The sequence below is a fragment of the Netta rufina genome, assembly GCF_964035555.1.
Source record: "Netta rufina genome assembly, chromosome: 2".
NCBI classification, from domain to species: domain Eukaryota; kingdom Metazoa; phylum Chordata; class Aves; order Anseriformes; family Anatidae; genus Netta; species Netta rufina.
Genome location: NC_140124.1, coordinates 124933157 through 124949164, shown reverse-complemented (window position 1 = coordinate 124949164; position 16008 = coordinate 124933157). Strand labels below are relative to the sequence as shown.

Sequence of the window (16008 nt, the reverse complement as noted above, 5' to 3'; positions counted from 1 at the left end):
GATGATGCATCCTAATGGGCCATCTTTACTTCACTCATATATCACTTGTACAGCCCAGTTACTTTGCTATTCTTCTGTTAAAAATCTGTAAATTAAAGCTAAAGTTCTAGGAAATACAGAAGTGCACAGAGAGACAGAACAGAAAAATTCTTCAGCTGGAATGAATGACAAGTACATGTGTTGGCTCAGGTTCAGACAAGATAAGTTGTTTAACTTCCTGAAAGTTAAACAACTCCTTAAACTATCCTTTTTTAGAAGAATATGTACATGGTAATAATTTGGGGCAGAACATAGGTAAATCTAAAACCAGCTACCTTTGAGATGTGTGCATGCTTCTACACTACATAATAAAAATGAGAGATCTTAGCTTTGAAACAGTCTTTGAGATGTAAAACTCTATGGTAAAAAGAGAGCTGGTACTTTACTATATAAATATACAAAGGTTAATGTCTGGGCTTTGGACTTTTAAGAAGAAGTATATATAGTCCAAGTAACAAGCAAGAGGTGGGACTCAGCACTCTGAAGGGTTAAAGTGAACTTTAGTCTTCCACTGATCACCCTCTGGTACTGTGTCTTCATAAATTTCCTCCATTTATGGAGTGTTTTTGATGGCAGGCAATTCTTTGTTGAAAGTTAAGTGCTCTTTTATATGAATAAATAAAGAAGGCTTTGGTTTGAATGAATACATTATTTTGACAAATGTTTATTGGAAACCCAATTATGGCTTCATAAATCAGTGCTATCTGTGCTACATCAGGTGAGCTCACCAATGCCATCAAATGGCACATTGAATATTAGTAGGATAATTAAAACAATTCTGTTGAATGTTGTCCCTCTTACCCAGGTCTGACAGTAGTCAAAACAGGAAGAAACTGTTTATTATTTTTATTTAACTTATTAAAATACTTCTTGTAAGATGTAATGGACATACATAACAAAACAAAACAAAAAAGAAAAAAGAAAAAAAAAAAACATTTGTTTTCAATTTGCAGTTAGATTAAAATGACAAGGTCAGGCACAATGCATGAACTGAGTGGCAGCTGAAGTTTAAGAGTAGTCAGGGAACAGAAAGGACATATAAAAATCTATTGTTTGAACTTTACACCTAGGTGAAGTGGGGGTTTGTTTGTTTTGTCTGAAGTGGCCTCTGATGGTATGAAATGTGTCTATAATCAATTCATATGCTTCCCTGCATTTCCCACCCCCTGCTACAGTGGGTTAGAATGACCAAATGAATGAGAAGCCATTTTGACAACTATAATCAAAGAGAATATTTCAAACAAGAAAGAGAGGATATTTGAATTGGGGAAAAAAAATAGAAGTCTACAAGTTAGGAAGGGGATAAGCTAACATGAATTCACTTCTCTCGAAGGCTCTGTGACTGATGATGGCAAAAGAGAGGTTCACAGTACCTGTAGCAGGATACTGAAGATCTGTTTAAGCTTTATGAAAATAATCTGTGTGACTTCCCAAAGGATCCATTCCAAGGTTTAGAATAAGGTTGAATTTATATCCACTAGAATTTACAGGCATAAAATGGGAAATGAAACTTAAGTAATTAGGTTTGTGTGTGTTTGTATTAGTGTAATATAAATAGCCACATAGATGCCTTTGTTGCGAACTCAACTTCCATGTAGCTTTCTTCTTCCATAGTGCAGAAGAGAGAACGATAAGACATACGAAGAAAGCAAAAGGAGAACAATAGAAGGCAGTTCAACACGTATTTTTTCTCCCATGAAAGAAAATGAGTGCTAAGAGTTGGGCAGAGATACAACAACAAAATGCTTTTAGTTGGAATTTGTAAGTTCAGTGAGAGGAAAAGAAAAAAAAAAAAAAAAAGGTCACCAAGACAAATTTGTTTTGTTTCACCAGAAACCTTCCTCCAGCACAACTCAGGCTCCAGATTCCTGGCATCTGGCAGGCAGGCAGACAACCTGGAGGCCCTGGGGCTGAAAGTCCGATGCTCAGGCTTCTCAGAAGCTCATATTTCCCCAAAGATTTGCTTCCAAGATAATGTGCAAAGTTTGAGGTCTTCTTCCAAATAACAGAAAAAAAAATCTGCAAGATAGAGATAGTATTCTTACTTTTCCACCCTGCCTTACCCTAGTCTCTTCCTAGGATTTCAGATGAACAATGAAAGTGTAGGAAGCAATAAAGGGATTTTAGTCTTGAATATTTAAGATCCTATTTTCTCATAGAAAACTAAGAGTATATTCAGACTAAAATCATGCATTTTGCTGCCAAAAACACCAACACCAGTAATAAATACTCTGTAGATAAGGGAGAACTTGGGACAATCATGATGTATAAAGAAGGATGGAGCCTTGTGCTCCATTTTTGCAGCCTTTGCAAGGCAAATAAATCTTTTTCTTTTTTTTTCTTTTTTTTTCTTTTTTTTCTTTTCTTTTTTTCCAGAGTAAAGAGAAATAAAAGTGCTCTTTTATGTACTCATTTGAGAAAAAATATTGCTTAAGTCTCATGGATTGTGCTTTTTTATTTTTTTATCTCTTTCTCGTGGATTGTGATTTTTTTTTTCTCTACCTTCTGAACAGACATCCTAGTCACCCCACTCACAAGTGGGTGACTGAGGGATTTTAGAAGTAAATTCTTCTCACTCTATTGTTTTTTCACATGTATGATCAGAAAGACAGACCATGAAGTCCAAGCTATACACCTAGCAATTAATTTCCTGGAATGGGATTAAGGAGATGTAAATGATTGTTGGTTTGGTGAAGAGAAGTGTGGAAGCAATTCGTTTGACAATGCAACAGGAAAAAGCACATTCAAAAAATTCACTGAGCTCTGCTCAGGCTAGAAGGATAACGATCAAAAAGTGGTCTGCAGTTCATGGACTTGACACAAAAGGCACAGAAATCAGCTCTTCAGCAACCTATCAACCAGAGCATCAGCCCTTCCCCCAAAATGTCAGGGATGTTTCTGTCAATCAATAATGCTAACAGATTTTGTTCCTGGCAAAGTTTATCAGCTGTGCTTATCTCTAGTCTCTTTTCTCAAGACCCATTTCCTCCCTTTGCCTGTGGCTATTCTAGTTGCAAATGTAAATTATTGGAAAAGAAGGAGAAAGAAGGAGGCCCACTTTCTGTAACTCAGCTGTAAAACCAGCAGCTCTGAAAGACTTCACCTTAGGTTTTGATTCTGATGAAATAGTGGCTATGGATTTTATTTTCTTGTACAGCATTTACTGTTGTTGATATAGCATTTGAAAATTGGAATGAAATGTTGTCTAGTTTCACTCTGCCTTCTGCCAAAAAAATTTGATGCACAAGCTGGTTATTCCATCACTTCTCAGCCCTACTCACTGTCACCTCCTGCAAATGTAATGTATCAAAAAGAACAGTTGGTTCCCTTTCCACTTTTCTCTAGTGACAAAGACAAAAGAAGCTGTACCGCTGCACGCCTAGCCTCCTCTTCTTTCAGTGGTAACCAGCATTTAAATTATTACATTTTAGAGCTTGAAGGAGAGGAAAGCTTCAAGGAAGATTCTTCCTTTATATCTGAGAATCCTGTTGCTATCAATAAATCATTCAGGCTATTATAATCCAGAACAATAAAGTGGCATCACTCCTAAACACAAAAGGGCGTGTGAAAGACTAGCAGAACAAAAGCAATAAAGGAGTCATTAAAACACCTAGAAGATAAAGTGCTTTAAAATATCTCCCCAAATTTCCTTGTGGCAAGACAGTGATTGGACCATAAATCAAAACTATTCTTCTTTAGGGAAAATTTAAGGAAAAGTCAGTGAGTTTTGTAGCTATACTCATCTAAAGAAAAACTGCAGGTTTTACAGTAATGGGAAAAAGCAGACAACTAACAGATTGCTACCCCTGATTATTTCAAATGCACTCCTCTTTCCTTCCAGCAAGAATAAGCCAGTAAGCCTTGTTTTTAACAGAAGCAACATAAACAGAATACACCAGTAATTATGTCTTTCATTTGATTCACTTTTAGCTTTTCCTGTTTTATTTACGTTGGTTAAAACTAAAACAGTGAATTGGGTTGGAGGGATAAATTGTTTCTATTTTAAAAAATAACATTGACCAGCACATAGAAAAATTTTCATGTTATAAAGGATTTGTAAAGCACCACAAAAAAAAAAAAAAAAAAAAAAAAGGTTATTCACAGCCAATAACTCTGTGCCATTAAGTGCTACTTAGTGAAAATAAACAAAAAACAAAGACTGTTCAGCAAGTGTTTGTTTTGAAGTCTACATAAAAATCTATACTCTTCATTGCATTATGAAATTCTGAAATCTACCAATTTCCACATTGTCTCCTGCCCTTCTATCAACTTCATCGAAACACGTCCGTTGTTTGCAATAACAAGTAGGATGAAAAAGCCTGTAATAAACAACAAGAAAAACAATACCTAACACCAGACAGAGAATAGTTAAGATGCCCACAATTGTAAAATGTATTTCCTTGACAACCGAGGGTTTCCAAAACCAATATACAAGCAGAATGCCTACAGTTACAAGGGTGTGAGTAACATAATAAATAGAAACAGGAACTTTTGTTTTTCTCCCCTTTATGTTAAAAAAGGTAAAAAGCAGGACGATTCCAATGATAGTTCTGTACAGAAATTCCATCTTCTTAGACTTGCAAAATGTTGTGTGTTGTTTCAAAGTCCAGGCAAAACCACAGCTCCAAAGAAATATCAGCAGAATTACAGAACTTCTAGCACTTAGTAGAGTGACCAGTGAAATACTGAGTATCCAAGAAGTGATGGTAAGCAGTTTATAGAAGAGATACACCAACTTGGAAAGTACACGAAATCTGTCTTTATCAGGCAGAGATTTTCGTAATGATATCTGATAATCAACCGTTGAAAAGGAAATACCACAGAAAGACATAATAATGGCAGCATCTAAACAAAACACAGGGATAAGTGTTAGACCTATTAGAAATATATTTATTTTACATTAAAATTTCTGAAGTTTTGAACAAGTACTGACCAAGTTCATGTTTCTTTGCACTTTCCTTTTACCAACATGATATTTCCCCCATGCTCCTGAACAAGTCACCTTAATTTTAAGGCTCAGTTTAGTTGCCTAAATCTAGGCATCTGTTGCCATTTGGGATCTCTTGCTGTTGCTGGTTTCACCAAAATTTTGTGTCATATTTGTCATTTCTGTCCATGGGTGCCTTAGAAACTCCCAAGGTATTGCAAGAAAAAAGCCCATAAAAACTTTGGTTTCAGAAACTGATATTGAGGCTAGGATGTTTATATGTAGGTACCTATAACTGAGACTTGACCCTTCACATGGTCATATTTAAGATGAGGTTCATCTAACCATTGCATCTGAGTACTTATTAACTCCATGAAAAAACACTAAACAACAATGTAGGTTTTTCCATTTGGTTAGATAAAATCCAGCCCTGAGCAGGTAAATGTCTTGCACATACTGCTGCTAGCTTCAGAGCTGAAAATAGTATAGCTGCTCTCCTGCTTCTGAGATTTAAACCAGTATCTATTCCTCATACGGCATTCTGCACTGCTGGTGCATTTTTTTTATGACTCTCTCCCTTACCTGTAAAGCGTGGATGAGGATAGTGACAAGTCACAGGGCTGCTCTAAATATGTTACCAATTTCTAGATGTCCAGTTAGCCATTTTAAAAGAACTATAGGCAAGCACACACTAATGGTTCTAAAATATATACGCTAACAATATTCAACAGCTTATTCTCAAATGATGTATCATGTTTACATTAATGACTTGGTACAGTGAAACCTTATTTCCATGAATTTAGCAGAATGGATCACCTAAGAGACAGAAATTATAACTAAATGCAAAGCAATTATACAACGCAGTGTATGTTTTCCAAGGTACATTTAAAATTTTATACAATAACATGAGTTATCTTTTTAGGTAAAATACTCAGCTTTCAAATCATAGAGAAAGAAAGACTCACATTGATAGAAATTATGGTTTCTGTGTTCCATGAGTACATAAATCTGGACAAAAAGCTGTGGTGTGGTCTCCAGAAAAGTCTTGAATATCCTGAGCATGTTAATATCGGTCAGTACATCAATGGCTTGTTTTTGAATGAAGTTGGGATGGTCTGTTTCTGATACATCTCCATTGCTGTTTTGTTTAAATGCAGCTTGGCAGCCATACTTCAAAGCAAACCAATACCTATTAAAAAGAGAGACTTGATTAGACTGTTTTTTGAAAGCATGACTCTATAAAATTATATGGGCTAACAAAGACTTTTCCCATTTCATTCTCCATTCACATTTTTTCTTTGAATGTAGTCCAATACTTTCTACTAAGCTAAGATCTAGTCTGATATCTGTCTGGTATCGGTGATAGATAATCATTTATGCCCACTGATACTGATGCAATGTAAAAACAACTAGAAGAGAATGAGACTTGCCTGAAAAAAGATTACAAGTGTTATTTTGTTAGTTTTTTATTTCTTAAAAGATAACGCATTTCTGAAAATTCCCTCAGCATCTCTTCTCAGTCTATATGAGATACTCATTTACCTTTTTTCTATCCTTTTAAGGGAATTAGTGAATATCCAGCTGTGAATATCCAACTGCATATAATATAAGACTATAACCCCCAAGGATAACAACTGATGAAATGCAAACATACAACAGGATTTTTGGAAAAAGAAAATTAAAAAATTATCACTCAAACATTCTTTTCTAAATACCCAGGAAGACTTTAATTTCAGAAAATTACTGTCAAGACACAGATCTCCTGGGACTACAGATTCTATTATCTGAGTAATTTTACAAGAACAAGCCATTTCCCTTAGCAAATGAGTGCACCTGAAAGACTTTTAGAACAATTATGGTTTATTTTCAATTAAGACTAAATCAAAATTTCCTCTAAAAGAGCAGAAAATGTAAAGATAAATAGAATTAGTTAGTCAGTTGGCTGGCATGCATTATCATGTCTAGTAAAGAACTTTTTCTAGTCAGGATTTCTCTAATGCCATGCTTAGAGATAAATAATTCCTAGCTTTGATTCCCATTTTCAAGGCCTTTACTTCGGGCATGAAGGTGGGCATAGCACCTCACAAGGGAGAGTACAAATAATTTTTAATCAAAAACCGTTTGATTAAGAGAGGAACCTGCTCTTGTTCATGATAATTTTTACAAGCCGTGTTTAGGAAAACAGAACAATGTCCACTGCCTGATGTAGGACCAGAACTACAGCTGCTGCAAATTACAGTATTTCCACTGTCCCTCATGGACTCATACATACACTCAGCCATGGGGAATGGTGTGGTTCATTGCACTAGTGCTTTGGAAACCAGAAGTACTGTGTAATGCTGTCTATAGTAGATGAGATTGGGGCAACTCCAGAGGAACAGATTCTCACAGCTAATGAACTCTTGCCAGCTGAACTGTTCTCACCCTGAACCAAAGCAATGTTTGATTTCTTCTTCCAGTTACCTCATTTCAAGTGATTAGTAGCACTGGCTGTGAAGGTTGTAGACTAGACCCTGTAACTGAAGCACTGTAATAGTCACTGCCATTGCTAGTAATGGGACATGAGCTTCATACTGACTTTGCAAGGCCTCAGGACTCATGCTTGTCAGGCTTGTTCTGTTTGAAGTTTTCTTGACTTGCCTGCAATTTTGTTTTACTTGTTTTAGCTACACCAAGATTGGTTTAGCTTGTATTTGCCACAGGAAAAAAAAAAATAATAATAATAAAAAAATCTAATTGACCAGTTGGCTCTTTTGTTTGTTTTTGTGTGGTACAGTCATACTTTCATATGGGTTACAGTTACAAGTAGCTACTCTATCTTGAATGATATATATATGACTATCATGACAACATAGAATCATAGAATCATAAAGGTTGGAAAAGACCTCCAAGATCATGTAGTCCAACTATCCCCCTACCACCAAAAGACATGTCAGAGTAGAGAGTAGAGAGTAGAGTAGTATAGAGAAATATAGTCCTGGTTTGATAACAGAGGCCTTGAGATGCAGTGCAGAAAAGTAATGCATAGCACGGCTTGGCATTGGAGACAACAAGGCTGTAAACTACTCATTAAAACTCACATTCTGAAGTGCTGACCTAGAGACAGATGAAAGTTTTTTTAGGGGTAAAAAAGCCAGCAAATAAATAGCATCTAACATGACTTAAAGGGCCCATAGATACTAAATTTTGATGTATAATAAGCTGCAGATAAATTAAGAGACAGCAAAGTCCAAATGTAAATATACAAAAAAGTCCCAAAGGGAATCCTAGTGTGAAGAAGAAGCCATCAACATGAGCCTTATATTCCTTCCATCAAGACTCCAGAAACTGGTAACTGTAATACCCCCTTACACCAGAATGAAACTGCTGAGCTCAGGATCTAGAGGAGTAGAGGACAGGTGAGCAAAACAGCAGAAAAGGGAATAGGAAGCAAGAAATATGTATAACAATTCTAAATGGATTACTACTACTGAAACTTTTTATGCATAGAAGCATTTTTTCTTATCTAGTAATAAATGGATCCAGACTAATAATGATTCTTGGAATAAACTACTGAGATTTTAATCATATAATAATTTATTGGCTTTACAAGTAATGTATTTGCCTATAAATAAAATTTTGAGCCTAACAGCCTTCAGACATCACTTTCAACCTTATTTCTGCCTTTGCATTTCCCAGATTTGAACTTCTAATATTCTTCTCCAATGAACCCATTTGGGCTACATCCAACAACAAAAGCCATCCTTCCTCAAGAAAATTCACTGTTATTCAGCCAAATTTTCTAACATCATAAACATTGCTAAAGGTCTTCCCTCTTGACAGAAGAATTTAGTCATCTAGATGATGAAGACTGCATCATTCATTAGGATTTGGTTTTAGGATAAATCAAGCAGAACATCACAGACCATCACTAGGTTATCTCATACATTTGTGCAAGTCTGCAAACATGCGGGCTATGCCCTTAGCCTGGCCCCTACTTCCATTGCTTGAGACTGCATCCTAGATGACTTCAAGATTCGTGCTAAAGTGCTGTAGATTCCCAATTCCCTGGTTGTTCACAGGAACACATATACTAAGAATCCCATGAAACTTGTACAGTTGCATTTCCTTTATACAGAAAACAGTATACAAGTGATCATTTGACACCCAGATCTCATCCCAATTTGGCACTGAAGCACAGTCCCCTTTGCTCACTGCTCAAACAGTAACCTCAGCTCAGTACCTCAGTTTTGAGTACTTAGTACCTCAGTTTACTGGAGGAGCTCAGACAGATTCCTGGTTCCTCCAGACGTTAGAAGTTTAACACCTTCACCATCTTTAAAGACCAAAACCCTTGACCCCAAGGGACACAGTGACAGGGGCCCTTCTGTTGCTACAAGTGAAAGAGTCAGGATTTGCAGGTCCTGGGTTAAGTGCATACTAGAGGAATCATGATTTATTTCCTGGAATAGTAAGCATGTTATATGTAAAGCGAGAATTTCCAGGCTTGCAACGTGGAAGCATCAGCAGAAGGTGTTAGGCAGTTATGCCACCACTGAGGAGCCTTGGAGGAAGATCTTTTGTCCTTCTCCTGACAGAGACTCTACAGACTGTAGCCCTGACACTCAGGCTGCACTCTGATTCCGTCAGCTGGCTCTAGATCCATTATTTACTCCCAAAGGAAACTGTTTTCTGGTTTTATGCTTTTGTGTATTTATTTTACTGTTTTCTGAGTAATCTCCCATAAGCAAAGAACTAAACTGCTTGGCAAGCCTTCTATAGCTTTTTCAGTTTATAAAACAATTAGGATACCAAAACATCTGGTTCTTGCATTGGAGATGTAAACATCTGGAGAGTTTATAACGTTTTCAAGAAAAAACAATTGGGTAGACCAATCTGTTAGTTGTCCATGGACTCATTCACCAGAGCCTGTGTTTGCCTGTGAAGTGAAAACCAGCTGCATAAATTTTGAGCTGCAGAGCTCACAGCTGAGACAGCAGATGATATGCAAGGCAAACAGCAGACATATTGTAAAAAGAGTATTTCATTTGGATGCACAACTGAAATCACCTGTCAGTTTTCAGAAGCATATTCCTTCTAAGCCTAGCATGGTATACTAGGTTTCTACTGTTAAAAGAAGATATGCTATAGTATTTTTCACTAGCAATAGTTACTTTGGTTAGTCCGCTTCTGACTTTGAATATTGTATAAAATACATCGTTTTTTCTGTAAAAGTCCAAATATTTCCATGATGTATTAAGCAAGATGGTGTTCCATGAGCTCCACATGTCTCTGTCACTCACTGTAGTTCACTGTGACAGATCTTTCATTGTATAAGGACATTTTGAGCTTATACTCCCATTACCATCTGCCCATTTGGTAAGCAATATTTTAGGAAGGACCTGTAGTCAACTTTTAGGCTTAGCATTGGACTAGTGCATTCAAAGCCACGGGTAGAGTTCATTCTGTACTAAGGGACAGGTCAGGCTCCAGTATTCTCTATTTGTCATGACCACTATTCACCTAAACACTGCACCTGCTCTGAACCCATCATCATTTTATTCCTACATTAATATATCTATTGCCATAGTAGCATTTTGTTCCAATATTCACAAATTAGGAAAAAAAAAAAAAAGTTAAAACTATTTAAACTATTTCACCTGGAATAAAAAAATATATTAATTAAAAATATTTGATTGATTACATACTTTAGATAGAGCTACATCTTAAACTCAAGGTGAGATGGGCATGGTTGTGTGTCAATAATACAGACAAATTGCCATTTTGTTTGCCATTTACTTTTACCCTCTCTAAACTCATAAAAGATTTTTTTCATTTATTAAATATACAAACTACTTGGAAGACAAAAGAATGAAAACAGATTTCTTTACAACTATAATTGTCATATGCGAACAGTAAAAAATTATCAGTGTTTCTAAATATCATATTCACTTTGTTAGGAAAAAAAAAAAAAAAGTTTTCTGCCCTTGTAGAGTTGCTTTGTGGAGAACAGATGTTAGGACGCCTTGTTATAAACACTCATTTAAGCACAGATCAGGTGTCTCTGTTCTTGAGCTGCTCCTACAGTTTCCTCATCATTTCTTAAGGGATGAAATTTCCTTGTATTCTCCTGTAACATTAGGAAGGCTTAGGCTCTAAATGTGACTGGAAATTCACAAATGTGACAGCTACTTGTTTTTGTTACTTCATGGCTTCAAACATCACGGGCAAGCTGTCTTGACAGTGCTTCCATGTCACCTGCTTCCTCTTAAAATTTGCACTGCAGTCCCTGTACTACGGTACACATCCCATCTCACTAAACTGCGCTGATGAGAGTTTGGGTGCCAGTTGGAAAGTCATAGTTCCATGGAAGGAGAGAGTGAGAGAGACCTGGCAGCAACAATTGTCTCTTCTGAATTCTGGTCAGGCAGTCACAGTTCACAGAATTATATAAATCCTTAATCAAAGGGAATTTCTTCTCTGCTGCACATTAAACCTAATCTTCTAAGTATCAAAAGGCTTGGATTAAGTCCAGGAAACTGATGTGACTGTCAATACCTTAGGGCAGAAAAGTTTTCTTAAGAAAACGTGAGCAAATACATATTATTCTATGATTTCTAACTCACTTAAAGTAGCATTACAAAACTTCCACTTTAATTAACTCTGTACCACACTGACTTAATATTTTAAATACCTTCCTAATTACTTTGTCTTGCAGATCTTCTTGTTGTACACAAAATTGCTGGAGGCACATTACCAGCTTCAGTCTTTGTTTTTGATCCACTCAGTTTGGGTGTGGTTTACCACATGCGAAAGCTGTACAAATATAACTGGACATCATCTAGCTCAACTACATTTTTCTCATCACTTTTTTTTTTTTTAATGTCATGGAATAATACCACGTTTAACAGAGCACTTGCATTTGTTCTGATTTCTTATATATTTAGAATTCACCTTTAAAAATATGCAAAAAAATCTTTTTCATCTGCTTCTTTTTAAAGTAGGGCATCATGATCCTTCTTTTAAGCATCAAGAGACGTAATAGCAACTTTCACTATCACAACTGTAGCTGCCTCTGTGGTCTGCTATTCTGACAGAAAAGTTTATTACTTGCTAAAATTTAGTCTTCCTCGTGTTCTTGACTGATGTTGCAAATTGCTAGAAGTCAGTGAATTCATACAGGGTCACATGAAAATGTTTCTTTTTTCCACATTCACTGACTGTGTTATCTTCTTAAGGTCAGTTATTATGCTGCAGCCTGTTCTTAACTCTATTGACATCGGTGGGACCCATCTATATGGGTCAGGATGAAAATAAATTTAGTCAGTGTGGCTAATACATGTACATGTACTAATGTACATGTATTTAGGTGTACTAGTGTACACCTAAATTTTGTCTTGAAAAGCTCCTCTCAGAGAATAACATTTTATATAAAACATAACTATTATATATGGAATAATTTTAATTTTTATTTATATATTGTGCATAATGTTTCTATATTTTATGTACATATGTATTATGTTCATATATGTACACACGTGATTTCAATATTTATAACTTAGCACTGATAGTGTGATTACAAAACCTGAAGAAAGGAAGGGAAGAATGGAGGGAGGGAGGAAGGAAGCTTGGAAGGAGAGAGAGAATTTAGCAAGGTGTATTCATATCTTCCAATTTCAGGAATTCTAAGTTCTCTGGCTGAGTCAGTATTTACAAGTTAGGTCCCTGTTTCCCTCTTTGGTAGGTTGGAAAGATATGTTCCTGCCCCAAAGTACAACCTGGTGAGGTTCACCTTAATAATTATGACCTGACTTCTGACAATATCTGTTTTGACTGTATTCACTATAGAAATAAGTATAGAAATAAATACTCATTGTCTAAATTTTCTGGATGATGAAGGAGGGCAGGAAGGAAGTGCACGTGAATACACCTAAGAAAAATGTTATATGCTTCCTATTGAAGTATATAACAGCTGATGACCAAGTACAAGCACAGGTGTCAGCTTGCTGTTATCAGCTTATACTTTACTGTATGCATTATCAAACTGATGAATTTTGAGGAGTGGCTCAAAGAGTTTTGTAATTTATGTATGTCAAATTGGATTTTTTTTTCCAACTGTAAGCAGCAGCACAGGAGAAAACATTATTTGTGCAATACAGAACAGGTGACCAAGATGGCTACACTGCCACTGCGAAGGGCAAAATTATGTTTACTAGATAACAAACCTCTAAAAGAAGATGGGGTTAATTGTGGGAAAGATATTTGGAAATTATAGAAATTCACGGTAAGATGTATTCATTGGAAAGCGTAAGAACTAATCTATTAAAAATATGTGTGTAGAGGTAGTACTTTGAACAGATACAGCTTTTTAGTCAAGATTACATAACCAAGAGTTGAAGATGATCAGAATTTGGATCTGAATCCTAAAATTTCACGTTTAAAGAGAGGTCTTAAAGATAGGCACAAATCAGCAGGAGATTTTAGGGGAAACCTGGGTGTGTAACATCAAGCCAGAATTACAGTCTGATACAGATTACAGAGAATGATATCATAGTAGAGAAAGAGGAAGAAGGGAGGGTTACCATATGACACTGTAGTTTCTGGCTTAACATTGATCATCAGGTACCAGAAGCTGAGGTCAGGGCTTTAATTTACTTTGGAAGAAAAAAATCTCAATGGGGAAGGTTTGTAGGCAGCAAAATAAGGATGGCCAAACCTGAAGATGACAAGACTTGGAAATGGCCAAAAAGGAGTAGGCCACAGTGGGCCCAGAGACATCCCCTCTGAAAGGCAAAATCTGGTAGTGTCCCTGTGGCTGGGTGTTTGTACATCTCACTTCACAGAATCACAGAATCACAGAATTTCTAGGTTGGAAGAGACCTCAAGATCATCGAGTCCAACCTCTGACCTAACGCTAGCAGTCCCCACTAAACCATATCCCTAAGCTCTACATCTAAACGTCTTTTGAAGACTTCCAGGGATGGTGACTCCACCACTTCCCTGGGCAGCCTGTTCCAGTGTCCAACAACCCTTTCGGTAAAGAAGTTCTTCCTAACATCCAACCTAAAACTCCCCTGGCTCAACTTAAGCCCATTCCCCCTCGTCCTGTCACCAGGCACATGGGAGAATAGACCAACCCCCACCTCGCTACAGCCTCCTTTAAGGTATCTGTAAAGAGCAATAAGGTCACCCCTGAGCCTCCTTTTCTCCAGGCTGAACCAACCCATGTCCATGGATTTGAATACAAATCCATTGGTGAAACTGAACAGGGATTTATTTATTTTTTTTCCTTTGAAATATTGTATTTTAAGATTTTCTACTGCCTGACATCAGAAAGATAAAACCTGGCAGTAAATACTTCTCTGTGAAGTCTAAGACTTTAGAATTGTAAGAGGAGTAGCAGAAAAGCAAAGCTGTTGGGCAAAAGGAAAAAAATGTATATATTCAGAAGTAAAAGTTAATTGTTGTATGTAGAAACTTCATCATTTTCCTTAATCCATGATAATATAAGATGAATGAAACATGTATACTAGAGGATTTTTTACATTGGCATAAATATAGGAAGTTAAAAGAGGCATTTTAAATAAGCATTTTATTAAATGCCTCTGAGGAGTCTATATCTGCTCAGGTTTATTGAATGTTACTTACACAAAATAATGGAAATTCAGGTCCTCAGGACTTTTCATCAAAATCTTTCAAATCAGTTTTACAATAAAAGTAAAATCTTAGCAAAAATGATCTCTATAATGATAATTTTACAGTAACACCACCACAGAAGCTAAAGAAAGAATGTTAAACATACGGTATCTTAAACTACTCCTGGACATGCACCTGTCAGGAAACAAAGGTGCCTGTCACTATAACTCAGTCCCTGCAGTAAGCATTCTTACTTAGTATTGAATTACTCATTTCTTTCCCAAATTCTGGTGGTTTTCTAAGTTTTGTTAGAGTTTTGATTTCACATATTACCTCTTACTTCAGCTATGTAACTTACTCCAGCTAATGTAACCACACAAATTATCTTCCTAACATCACTTTAAAAACCTACATTTCTTTATCAGGTACAAGAGTACATCTCTGTAAAGCAATCTTATTAAAATTATCAAAAGGATGATGAATCAAATAGAATATTATTAATAGGTCAAATGAAAACAAAAAAAAAATCTATATTTCCATCAAAACCTGGCATAATTTACTCCTGGCATAAGCAGACAAAAATTATTCACTTATGTGGAATAGTTGTTGTTAATGCCAGCAGTGTCCCTGAAGCCATATTAACATAATAACCTGGCACTGGGATTTCTTTATAAACTGGCTAAAAGCAATATGATATCTCATTTTAAAATAAAATAAAATAAATAACATAACATACCATAACATAACATAACATAACATAACATAAAATAAAAATGCTTACCTTATAAAAATTCCACAGTGAAAGAAATGAACCAGAAAAATCCATTTGAGCTTCTCAGGATCAGTACCTTCACAGTCATTTTTAAACCACTGATAACTGAATATTTGAGTTATTAGTGATGAAAGACATCTAAAACTGATTATTAATATAGCCCAAGTATATTGTCCCTTATAGAAATATTTACTGGCTACCCAGAAATCCACTCCTATATCAACTATATAAATTATAATTCCACAAAGTAAAAAAATAAAATTCTCCTTGGTATACTTCATCATGTGTTAGATTGTTGCTGTTGTCATTCTGTCCTCATTTCATGTGAAGAAAGTCAGATTAAAAGTAAATGCTTTCTTACAACAGAGTCTTCTTCCTGATGATAATGCTTGTTCATTGTCCTTTATGAAAAAAAAAAAAAAAGTTGGTTGCATATTTTTATCATGGCAAGCTGAATAAAAACCAAAGGACTTCCATTTTTCTGTGTTCTTGAATTAAATATTAAACTAACTTCATTGATGCATGTCTATTCTGGAGAACATAAATCTAAATTGTCTAATTGTCTTTTTAACTGGTTCACTCATTCTTCATTATGGGTTCCTAAACCTAAGAAGAAAAAGGAAAATCATCAGTAACAATAATTTATTTTTAAATT

The 16008-nt window shown here is 35.8% G+C and overlaps 1 protein-coding gene across 1 annotated transcript; it reads right to left on the bottom strand.

Moving 5' to 3' along the window:
* Positions 1-4246: 4246 nt before the first annotated feature.
* XKR9 (XK related 9) lies at positions 4247-15637 on the bottom strand (the record flags this gene model as incomplete). The annotated part of the gene is made up of 3 exons (XM_084282868.1): positions 4247-4884; positions 5932-6155; positions 15363-15637. 3 exons carry the CDS (start codon positions 15635-15637, stop codon positions 4247-4249), a joined length of 1137 nt encoding a protein of 378 aa, XP_084138994.1.
* Positions 15638-16008: the final 371 nt, after the last annotated feature.